The 12,591-nt window shown below is 42.7% G+C and overlaps 1 protein-coding gene across 6 annotated transcripts in view; it reads right to left on the bottom strand.

Annotated features, from left to right (window-relative positions):
- Window positions 1-12,591, bottom strand: part of NAV2 (neuron navigator 2) — a 307,819-nt gene that overhangs the window by 251,695 nt on the left and 43,533 nt on the right. The window contains exon 1 of one of the 6 annotated variants that reach the window (XM_088145831.1): window positions 3,454-3,668. The exons of the other annotated variants lie outside the window; for them this stretch is intronic. Coding sequence (XP_088001957.1) covers window positions 3,454-3,504 — 51 coding nt within the window. The 5' untranslated portion in view covers window positions 3,505-3,668. Of the gene's footprint in view, window positions 1-3,453; window positions 3,669-12,591 lie in introns of those variants that run through there. 6 annotated transcript variants of the gene reach the window in all.

Genomic DNA, 12,591 nt, shown 5'->3' with positions numbered 1-12,591 from the left:
GAAAAAGCTGTTTACAACAGATAGAGCACAGTCAATGTGAAAGAGAAAAGGGACAGCAACACATTGCAATTTTCATTAAGACCAATAAAACTTTATCAAACCAACACTAGGTGGAATATTCACTATCCAAATACAAATGCCTGTAAGCTATTCAAAAGTAAGTTGTGTCTATGCACTATGTGATTCAGGAATGAGATATAAATTGAATAAATGAATGACCAAAAAAAAGTTTGTTTTTTAAGAAAAGAGTTAGCTGACACTCAGACTACCACTGGAGCTTGTTCATTGAGCTGATATGATGCCATGCAATGACCACAAATATTTTAATTGCTGGGCTTGGACGTAATGCTTTGGTGCATGTGGCTTTTTTCCACCTTTCTAAAAATGCAAAATAACTTCAGATATCTACTTCTAGACATGGAAGACCAATGAGGGGGGCACATGGAATCATGCACTGTTCATTCTTTGAACAATCATAGTTCCCTGTGGCTGATTTTCATTTTCAGAAAAAAAGCTGACTTATATAATCTAATTTACCCCTCAGAGAGGGAACATGAAATATTACCAGATAGTTTTCTTTGATGGAAATAAGCAGTCAATACAGCTGGATCTAAAACAGAACAATGGGATAGACAGAGTTTTAAAGAAGAAAGATTCTACAGGGACAATCTTTATATATTTTGAAAAAAAAGGTCTATGACCCCTTGCTGCAAAGCAAGGATGATTTGGAAACCAGAGAATTATAAACAGAAAATTCAGGAATGGCTACGGGATCCTTTCAAGATGCCTGCTGTAGTTTTAGAACTTTCATAGATGGAAAAATGCCACTAGATGCAGTCTTACCAATAGAAGAGAAGATGCAGTCTTTCCCATCACTTTGATACTGCGATGGAAAAAGCCACATGGTGATTTTTTGTTTTCCTATACAAATCAATATGAAAGTCCTTCCACAAATTTGTTCTGCAGAACTAATGAAATCCAATGGCTGGAAATAATAAGACAAACCAATTAGCTGGTCCAAACACGCTCACTTCCCTGGACATGAGACGTAAGCATGGTGGGCAGCAGCATCAGATGCTACACTAACTTGCATCTTTTGTGGCACTTGAAGTCTAGTGAGAAAGGTTGGCTGCTCAAGTTCTTCCATGTCATGTCCTTCTTAGATCCTTGCCCTAGGTGCAAGCTTTCATTCTTAGAGCTTTCCATGTTGCTGAGCTTGGTAAATATAGGATGGATAGCATCTATTTATTACTATCAAAAGGGATGAATCCATTATACCTACTGAGTTTACAGAACCCCACACAAAGACTAAACCAGTGCCTATTAGATATAATAAGCATACATGCACTGTCCTGTGACTTAGTACATTTTCTGACAGCAACAGCCTTAGATGATGATGATAATAATTTATTAAACATATATGTTGCCCAACTCTGGCCAGTTTACAAATTGTTAAAAACATTTAAAACAAGAAAACAACACAAAGCAAAATAGAGCAAAGATGGCAGAGATAACAAACCCTGATGGGAACAAAGAAAAAGAAGAAAAGGGGGCTTCAATCACGTTTGCCAAAGACTTAGGGGAAGAGCCAGGTCTTCAGGGTCCTTCAGGACACCATAAGATAGGGGCCATTTGAATCTCAGGGGGAACCTTATTCCAGAAGGCAGGCACTGCTACAGACAAGGTGCACATCTGGGTCCTGATAGGTGACATTGTTTAATTGAAGGAATCCAGAGCATGCCAACCCTGCCAGATCAGATCTATGGGAGACAGGCGGTCCCTCAAGCAACTTTGTTTTTTTTAATTCCAAAAGAAAAAAAACAAATTACAAAAACATAGTCAACAAATGAGCAACAGTCAAAAAATATGAGAGGAAATTTTCTTGCATCCTCCAATTTGCTTGTCTCTATTATGCTGCAATTACAGCCATTTGATTTATAAGTAAGCTCTATGGAGTTCACTGAGACATACTTTCAAGCTAACTACTTGTAAGTGTGCACTGTTACTATTAACAATCAGATCCTCAGATTGATTAGTATAATTTCACCATCTCTATGAGGTGTGATCTTAAGCATGTGTTTTTTGATCCCAGCTATTCAACCAAAACATCAAGAGGAAAATTACTGGCATTTTACCCACCTTTTAAAGCTTGTATCTCCCTGCTCCTTTAAAAAAAAAAAAAAAGCTGGCTCAGTTCCTTCTATGCACTACATGAAAATTCACCTTTGTTTGGGACCCATTCAAAAGTGACTGAGATGTTTATGTTTGCAAGAAAGGGCTTTCTATACACCTGCAGAGCCTATTCTCTCTGCTTCCTGATTTCCGGAACATAAGAAGGCCAACTACTGGAATAGCAGTCACCTCTCATTTCAGCATTCATAGGAACAGTTCAGTTCATGCCTGGATAACCCCCATGCTTAACATGCATCCTTTCCTGCCAACTCAAAAATTCAATTTTCCAAGAGGCACTCATGCATGTTGAATAAAGGCATCTTGATCTCCCAACCAGCTGTTTTATTCAGCAGTATCCTCCATACACTGATGCCTGTCCAAGTAGGACAATATTTTATAGAAGACAATTTTGAATGACAGCCATAGTTACACCGTTCAGTTAATACCCAGAAAATTATTTTAAGGTGCAAAGGATTCAACGGATTTCCCAGGCATTAAAATTTAGAGTCCCCTGACACTCAGACCAAATCCTTGCTATTGTATTTCAACCTCATCAGAAATGTATTTTAGAGCAAATGAGCACAGGAGTGCAATTTCCATTGTTTAAAAAATAATCCAATATATGGGTTAAACACACACATACACACTTCTTCAAAACAGAACAGTTGTTGCTGGCTTGTGTTTGGAAATCAGGTTTCCAAAAGGCGCTAATGTGCAGGTTCTCAACATGTTTAACCCACAATTGCAGTCTTGGCCTGGTTAACAATTTCAAAACACAGACAGATGTGGGAGTTTCCTGATGTGATTTGTGCTGGGGAATGGGAAACCCGCACACATTTGCCTGACCCAGGAGCTGCAGGTTCTTTCTAAAACTTTCCGGGCAACATGAACTAAGATGTCTGAAAAAGCAAGCAAGAAAAATTAGGCACCAAATCCATCCACAAGGCGGGTACCCAAATAACTGCGCCTATGGAATTACGATGAGAGGAAGCACGTGGAGGGAAAGCTGCAAGGGGAAAGAAAGAAGAAAGTCCGCGCAGTCCCAGCTACGCTTTGCTTCAACCGAGAAAGCTCCCGGCACAGGCCCAACTACTTAACCCAAAGGAGGAGCTTCGAGGAACCGGCCTCCGCTCCTCCGCTCCAGCTTTGGTGCTTACCAACTTCGTTACAGGCGCGACGCCAGCGGGAGCCGCGCTCCGTCTCGCGAGGAGCGCAAGCCGAACGCCAGAAAGGGCGCTCAGAGGCGAGCTGCTTTTGCCGTCCCGCCGCGGGGATCCTTACCAACTTCATGGTCAGGTTATTCTGCTCCCAGCGCCACAGCATCACACTCATTTTCCTCCACCAGAGCGCCGGCGAGCACCTGCCGAGGGCCAGCTAGGCTACAAGCCCATCAGCTCCAGGACTGCGTTGCCAACTCGGCCCCCCCTAATCCGGCGGCTGCGGAGAGCATCTCTGCCTCTTGCGCGAAGACCGACCTCCTCATCTTGGCCGTCTTTGGCGACTTAGGGCTCTTCCTCGCCGCCCATAGCCGGGCCTTTGATACGCGCGCGCCCTCCTTGTGCTCCCGCCGCCCTCTTGAGAGGCGCTCGGGAGAGGCAGCGGGACAAGGAAGTCGTCTCCCTTCGCCGCGGCCGCCAGCGCCTCGCAGATTGGGCACTCCTGACTCAATGGGCCGTTCACGGGGTCTGAAGAGAGTCGCGTTTAACCATTTCGGGGGCGGAGCCGGCCCGGGAACAGGGCGATCCTTGCAACGCGACCCGCCGCCATCTCCGCCACGGGCTCTTGCTACACAAGGTGCAGCAGGTGGAGGAGTTAAAGGCTTGTGGGGCCCGGCAGACATTCGTGCTTCAGCTGCATTGGATCGTGGACTTGGTCATTTCCAACCAGCATAATGGAAGCTGTAGTCCCAAGGATCTGAAGGGAGCCTATTGGGGAAGGCCCTTGAGGGCTGACCGGACGGAAAGGAAAGCTGGTGGGTGTGTAAAGGCGAGAGGAGCTTCACCTGCTTTCCTGCGTGAATATAGGCAAGTGGTCGGTGCTATCATAGCCTTGATCCATCTAACCCAGAATTTGTCTATTCCAGCCTTCCCCATTCTGACAGCCTCCAGATATGATGGAGTACAACTTCCATCATGCTAGCTGGAGATCTTGTCCAACACATCTGAAGAGCACCAACTTCCCAGAATCTCAGACAAAACTCTTGCCTCTTTTCTGTCTTTCTTTGCATGTAGCTTTGCTTGTTTGGTCAAACTTAAGACAGAATATATAGAAATACTACCACATTTCATTATGCTGTCTGATTTTTTTGTGGCTGAAAGCTCTGTCTTTTATTCTTAGGATCAGAGTTATATCTTCAGCAACAGTCCAGGTCTAAACACCTGTATTGCTACCAACAGCTGGCAGTAACCTCTCCCTCTGCTTTGGCTTTTAACATACACTGGCCCTGCCTGTGCAACACACTCACTCGTACTGACTTACTGAATTGCCTGATTTTGCAGGAGACACTGAAACATAAAAAACCCCTATGGCCAGATCCATACAACATACTGAGCCACAAACTAGCCAGTAATATTTTAGCTTAGCATGTTACATGAATCCAGATGTCCAGAATCTCAACTAGGGGAAGGTAATGTCAGAAGGGGGAGGACATTACTCAGGAAAACAGATAGGTAAGGGAATGGTTAAGGTTCGGATTTGTTTGTTTTTTTCCTTTTGGTATTGTTTCTCCAATACAATTCCTCTGGCAGAGTGAGTGCTTAAGTTTGAATTTGAGGCCTTGTCTGCTCCAGCCTTTGCACTGACAAAGGTCAGCTTTATACTTGCATGCAGAAAAAGAGAAGCACAGATGCCAGTACAGCTTATAGACGGTTTATCCAAGGGTGCAACAGATATAAAAGAGGTCAGGAAAGCATGCAGAGCGTGACTTGTGCCATTTTTTTCCAATCCCAACAGTGGCCAAAGGAGACATCTCTCTTTCCTTCTATATACATGTGTGCATGCATGCACATACAGGCATTTCCTCCCCAAGGACTAGTCAGAGTGTGTGCATCTGTGTTGCCTCTACATGTATGTATGTATGTATGTATGTGTTTGAACAAGACAGGATCTAATCCAGAAGGATGTGTGCATTATCTCTGTATGTGTATGCGTGCTGGGAAGCAGAGGGCAGGCTTTGCTCTGCTCTGGGTCACCTAACCTGAAGGGAGAACAGCAGGGGGCTGGATGGAGCGGTTGGCAGCATTCGTAGCTGCTCCCCAGCTGTCTCTCTCATAGGGGTTCACTGGGAAATTAATTTCCGAATATTTTTTCTTAGGTGGCCTGCAATCAGATCAAGCCCATTTTTTACTCTGATCTCTCTTTTGCTGGCTTCTCCCACCACACCAAACTGGGTTCCATTCTGGTTTGTTTGTTTTTTAGACAGTTATTCTGTTGATGGACAGACAGAATTCCAAGCCCTTTTACATCATTTCTTTCCAACATTCTGTTGGATTGGGGAGGAGAAAAAGAGAAAATCATTCACACTTCATCCCCATTATCCTTGCAAAGCAACCTTTAATTAAACTTTGTGGGAGAAAAATAACATTTTGCTTTTGGACACCTATGTTCCTAATCTAGTCATTTTCCATTTGCACAATGTTTCTTTCAATAAATCTTTGCACAACATACACAAACTGAAAAGATGTTGCTTTTGGTCCAACTTAGAATACACCACAGCAAGTGGCACAAGCACATGTCATGTTATGCTGGATTGAATGATTAGGTTTGATATTCCAAAGGGTAGAAATTATTGCCCTACATCCTACAACCATCTATACTTTCTTAAGATATATTTCAAGAAATGCACTTCTCTGCATCCTTGTTGCAATGCTTACTAAGGCTCCACGGAACTGGCAGGAAGTTTTTGATAAAGAATTAGCTAGAGGTCCATCTTTATCCAGAGCCATTAGTCATCTAGTTTTTGCTTCATCAGAGATTGCAATAGTTAACATAATTTATCCTAGAATACCTGAAGCTGATGCTGGTTCAGTACACATTCCAAAATAAACATAGCAGGAAGCTACCAATGGTCTTTGAAAGTATGGACCTTCTTTGCATGCCTTGGTCTAGCATTAATGTAGAAGGACATTCACCAGTTCCATAACAGAGCTGCACATGATGGCTTACATACAACAAATACTGGATTTACACACACCAAACCAAAACCAAGCAAACTGTGTTATAGCTTATTACAATGTGGACCTAGCCAATACAGGTAGTCCTCACTTAACAATGGCAATTGGGAATAGCCACTATGTTGCTAAGTAACATGGTCATAAAGCACAATGTCAGTGACCATGCCAAATTACGACAGCAGATGCAGCAGTCCTGGTTGCCGTAGTTAGGCAAATCCCACAGAGTTGCAGCATCCCACAGTCATGTGATCACCATTTGTGACCTCCTGCCATCTTTCCCATTGACACTGCTCATCGGAAGCTGGCAGTGAAAGTTGCAAATAGTAATCACATGTCCATGAGATGCTACAACGTTGTAATTGAGAGCTGCTTGCCAAGTGCCCGATCGCAATCACATGACCGCAGGACTCTGTGACAGCTACAACTACAGGAACCCGTCATAAGTCCCCCTTGTTCAGTGCTGTCGTAACTTTGAACGGTCGCTGAACAAGGACCTGTATTTTACTTTCAAAGGGTCCGCTGATTAGTTTAGTAAGCAAACCTTTTTGCAGCACCAGAGATAAGTGATTTTGTAGTTACAGCTTTAAATATGCAATGATAAATGCAGCACAAATATATCAGTGCTTAAATACAAGAAATCACAGTAGACTATTAATAGAATGACCTTTTTTCCCCAAGAAGAAAGATGCTTCAGTGACAGAGAAAACCCAACCCTTGCCCTCCAAAATTTTCCTAGTTATTTGGTACCTGAAAGACCACATTCAGGACACTCAACTACTATGAGAAAGGGTTGCTGCAAGTTGGCAGGCTTGTAAATTAGATGCATGACTTTCAGAAGGGTCAAAGGTAGCTACAATGAGCCAATGACAAATGAACACATAAATGAATGTGTGAGAGAGAGAGAGGGAGGAAGGAAGGAAGGAAGAATAGCTTGGATGAAAGGCCAAGTGGATTTCTAAGGGACTTATGTAAGTTCCCTTAACCACTGCTTACATAAGCTGCCAGGGCCTTTAGAGCTTTTTTGTAGCTGAATTTAACTTGTCCCTTCCACTCTGCTTTGGAAATGTGACACCAGTTGTTTCCGTCAGCTCTCTTGGTCCTGCATTTGAGATTCCCAGTTGTGCCTCAAGAAGATGCAGGCCAGAACACATATTTAGGAAAGGATGTGGTTCAGAGTTCTAAGCTATATTGTTTCTGAAGTCTTAAAAGTAACTCTCTGGAATTAACAGATGAAAGGAAGAGTTGGAATTGAAACAAGCTGGGTTCTCATATATACTAAATCATAATCTAGTTTGTCTTTGGCATAGCATATTGTGTGAACCAAGGAAAGTATGTAGACATAATGGCTTAGCTGAATGTGGGAACCATGTTTTTGTCTCCCTAAACAGACACCAATTCTATTACCAAGTCAGGCATAAATAATTAGATTTTATTTTGTCAGGTCTTTCCCCTCTATTTTCACCTATGAATCCCTATATGGTTTCACATGTCATGCTAAACTAAAGCTTAACCATTTTAATACAAATAGTCCCCAGGTTAAGAACTCCCGGTTTACGAATGACCCATAGTTAGGAACAGAACCTATTGTAGCAAAATTTGAGTTAAATACACATTGATTCAAGTTAAATACACAATGGTTTAAGTTAATTACACAATACTACTTATACAGTACAGTGGTACCTCGGGATACGAACTTAATGCATTCCGTGACTCTGGGCATATCCCGAGTTGGTCGTAACCCGACGCAAATTTCCCCATAGGGTTCAATGTTAATCCGTTCCGCCCTCCGAATTTGGTCGCACCCCGAAGCAAATTTTCCCATAAGGTTCAATGTAATTACCGTTAATCCATTCTGGCGTCCACGGACCACACGTGAGGGGCGGGAGAACGGCCGGGCGCCGCGCGGTGCGGCGGGAGAGTGGACGGGTGTGGCGCGGTGGGACAGCGGCCGGGCATGGCACAGTGCGGCGCGGCAGGAGAACAGCCGGGGGCGGCACAGTGGGGCGGGAGAACGGCCGCAGGCCACGTGTCAGGGCGGAAAAATGACCATACCCCAAGGCGGAGTTCGCACATCAAGGTAAATTTTTGCGGCCGGAGCTGGTCGTAACCCGAAAAGTTCGTTAGTAGAGGCATTCGTATCCCGAGGTACCACTATACAATACATTCGTATCCCGAGGTACCAGTATACAATAATACTGTTCTGGCTTCCACACAAATTCAACTTATGGACAGACCTTGGGAATGAAACTCAATCTTAAACTGGGGACTACCTATATACAGTGGTACCTCGGGATACGAACGCCTCTACTAACGAACATTTCGGGTTACGACCAGCTTCGGCAGGGAAATTTTACCTCGGGTTATGAACTCGCCTCGACTTACGAACCGGATCCGCGGCCACTTTCCCTGCTGCCACGCGGTCGTGGCTTCCTGTGGGCGAGGTTGTGGTAGCAAGGAGACATTCGGTGAGGCTTGTGGTGTGTTTTGCGGTGTTTTGCGAAGGTTTTTGGTTTGCGTGTTAGCATGGCTTCAAAGAAAATGCAGAGCAGGCTTGGCGGGAGTCAGGCTCTGAAGAGAAAATTGCCTCGGGTTGCGACCAAATTCGGGCGAAGGGCGGAACGGATTAACCGGATTTACATTGAACCCTATGGGGAAATTCACCTCGGGTTGCGACCAAATTCGGAGGGCGGAACGGATTAACCAGATTTACATTGAACTCTATGGGAAACTTTACCTCGACTTGAGACCAACTCGAGTTGCAACCAGAGTCACGGAACGGATTAAGTTCGTATCCCGAGGTACCACTGTATTCGAAGAATATTTTTTTTATTTATTGTGATTTTGCTTGCACGATCAGAGGTGTATTTGTTTTTTAATCTTCTGTTGACCTTCTACTAAATAAAGCATGTTCTCATGGAATCAATTCAGACAGACAGCTAGAAGTTATTGAATATGGAGTAACCAGCTCAAGTTTTACACACACACACCCCTAAAATTACTCCTGGAGAATTACTCCTGAAGTTCTTAAATGGGTTCTCCATCACTGGAGTCTTTTTGGTCTGGGATGGCCTGAGGATTCCTGCTGTGTACAAGGGGCTGAATTAGAAGACTTTCAAGGTCCCATCCAAGACTCTGATTCTGCATGACAAAAATCTGTAGACTGCTAATATTGTGGTGCATAAAATAACAAGCATGCAAGGCGTAGTGAATTGGATATAGCAAAAAGAATAAACTATATAAATCCTAATTTGCATCTATCACATTTTAAAATCGGCAAGGTTAGCATCCCACCAGCAAAACGGAGTCTGCTTTGGCCATATTAATTTAATGGAGATATTTGAATTCAGCTGTATTTTGACTTGAAGAAAGCTTTATTCTAGGAATCCCAGTAACACTGCCAGATGTAATTTCCTTTCCTTTCCTTTCCTTTCCTTTCCTTTCCTTTCCTTTCCTTTCCTTTCCTTTCCTTTCCTTTCCTTTCCTTTCCTTTCCTTTCCTTTCCTTTCCTTTCCTTTCCTCTCCTCTCCTCTCCTCTCCTCTCCTCTCCTCTCCTCTCCTCTCCTCTCCTCTCCTCTCCTCTCCTCTCCTCTCCAAGCCATACTGCTGTGAAGTTCTTTTCATCTTTGTGCAGAACTTCCCTTTTAAGGAGCTCCTTGAACAAACTGAGAGATAAGATTGAAAGGAGAGTTGGCAAAATCCTTCCTCTGACCTTTTGCCTCCTCCGTAAGCAACCTTTGGACAGCATTTACTTAAATGTTGGCTGTGTTGACTGTACAGAGACAAATGGCTACCATCCAACTTTACTTTAGAAGGGTAAAGAAATATAGGAATTCGCATCCATACAATTCTTTGAAAAATAAGATTATGCATGGATTTCACAATTTCTTAGTTCTAAAGTACTGATGCAAAGCAACGGGGTGGGTGGGGGTTAGTAGTGGGAGCTTTTTACCAGTATATGAAATGCATGTCCGGCTAAAAAGCCTGTTAGAGGTCCTAATGGGATGTTAATGGGCACTTAAATGTCCCAATTAATGTGCAAAATAATGCTCTTCTTCATTGATGGGTCTTCAGTGACACTGAAAACAGGTATGATTCCTGCATTCACTACCCTAATGAATATAATTTGAGCTCCCAAGGCACAAAGAATACTGTTGAGAACACAAGAGGAAACAGATGTTGGGAAAATTATGAATGAATTCAGAGTGCACAAACATTGTCAATGCATCAATTGCTACAGGGAAATCTCAGGAAAATCCATTAACCATTGAGCACTAATTCATTGTGTTGCCCTGGAAAATATGCATAACAACTACAGACTGGATGGCATTTCCCTGATCTTACTGGATTTATTACAATTAGTATGCCTTGTTATCACTTGAGTTCTCTAACTCTACTGCAGTTATTCAACAATATGCAGAACATGTTAATAGACCACTTTGCTGCTCATACTTGTTATGTGCTGGTGTTGATGCTATAGAATGTTGTTCTAAGCAACAGCATGTGTTTCTGAGAGAAAACTGGCTCTTTAAAACATTTATGGTAGTATAAAGCCTCCATATGTGTTTGTCCCATGAGAAGCAGCTAAAAGCTTATCTATATGACAGCTATTGTGTGTTTGTGGTGATGGTGGCAGTGGTGGTCTGGGTATTTCATGCAGAAGAAAAAGAGATGATTTAGAAAAATTGCCTAGAGAAGCATGTAACTAAGATTTTATTCACAGTCCCTGCTAAATGGGAAATATAAATTCCTTTTGGTAGATGGGTGGTTATATAAATTTGACAGATAGACACACAGACAATCTTTCTTCTGTTGTTGTTATCAACTTTCAAGTCAGTCTCAGCTCCTGCTGACTACACGGACAGATCCATGTGGTTTTCTTGGCAAAGGAACTTCTTCCTTAGGGTAGGAGAGAATGACTGGCCCAAAGTCACCCAGATAGCTTCATGCCGAAGGAAGGACAAGAACCCACGTTCTCCACTTCTAGTCCAGCACCCTAAACCACTACACCAAACTGGGTGAAAGAAGGATTTTCCCATTCACTTACAAGATGAATTATATATGGTAGCAGAATAGGCAACGTTTCAGTGGCCATGGGGATGCATATAATCTTTTGAAAAAAGCCAAGGGTCATAGTGGGTGGAGCAGTGCAAAGGTAAAGGATTGCATCATACGTAAGGGTGAAGCCAGGTTTTCTAGATACGTATGGGGGAAATCTTTGTTTCTTAAACTATAGTCAATTTCTATATACTATATACACAACAATTTTCAAAACAGTAGGGAACCATGCCACTGGTTTCAGGTAACTGGTCAGAGGGGCTGTAAGAGTCCTTGATCGCCTATTCTTGCACAAAAGTAACCAATATTAATAGAACCCAGTTGAAATTGTGATCCATATCCCATTTAAAAAATATCCAGTTAGGATTAGATTTCTCTGTTGCTGAAGAAAATGCCAATTCCTTAGGCATTAATATCTGCATTTTGCAGCACTCCAGGCGTATTGTCACTGTTAATTTCAATGAACTGCCAAAGCTAGTTATAGTTTCAAGAAATATTATACATTTAAAATATTGCTTCCATAGTAGATTTTAGGTTATGAATTACCAACTCTCTTTCCTGTCCTCAAATCTGGTTTCTCAGCATTCACAATATAAACTTGGAGCAAGCAACAAAATAGAATGTTATAGATGATGGATAAAGATCCAATAAACTATGTCCCAATTGCACCAAATACATAGTTATTTGCAAGCAATATTCTAAGGGAAATGTATCTGCTCTACTGGTTATACACACAGTTAATGGAAAGGTTGATTTATATGACAATTATAGCACTTCATGGCATGGGGCCGGGTTATCACATCAGCCCGCCCCATTAGATCCGGCAGGGAAGGCCACACATTCCAACGGCTGGGGACTTGCATTTGGTGGGTCCCAGGAGGCGGGCCTTCTCTGCCGTGGCTCCCTCCTTGTGGCACATTCTCCCCTCTGAAGTGAGGCTTGCCCTTTCCCTGCTGTCATTTAGGAAGTCTTTCAAGACCCAGTTATGTCATCAGGCCTGGGGGACTTTGGGAACCAGAGACATTTTTAGATGGCTCCACTGTAATTGATATTCTGCTGTCTCCGTGGGGTTTGTATATTTTAAAATCTAATTTTTTAAAAAATTGTTTTTATTTTAATAACAACTTTTTACCTTTTCATGTTTGTTTTTATCCACTTGTTATTTTATTTAATTGTTATACACCGCCCAGAG

The sequence above is a fragment of the Python bivittatus genome, unplaced genomic scaffold, assembly GCF_059951505.1.
Source record: "Python bivittatus isolate LINGU-HERP-01145 unplaced genomic scaffold, Pbiv_v1 ctg000480_np1212, whole genome shotgun sequence".
In the NCBI taxonomy this organism is placed as follows: Eukaryota; Metazoa; Chordata; class Lepidosauria; order Squamata; family Pythonidae; genus Python; species Python bivittatus.
Note: the sequence above shows the minus strand (reverse complement) of the source record. Positions and strands in the feature narration are given on the sequence as shown.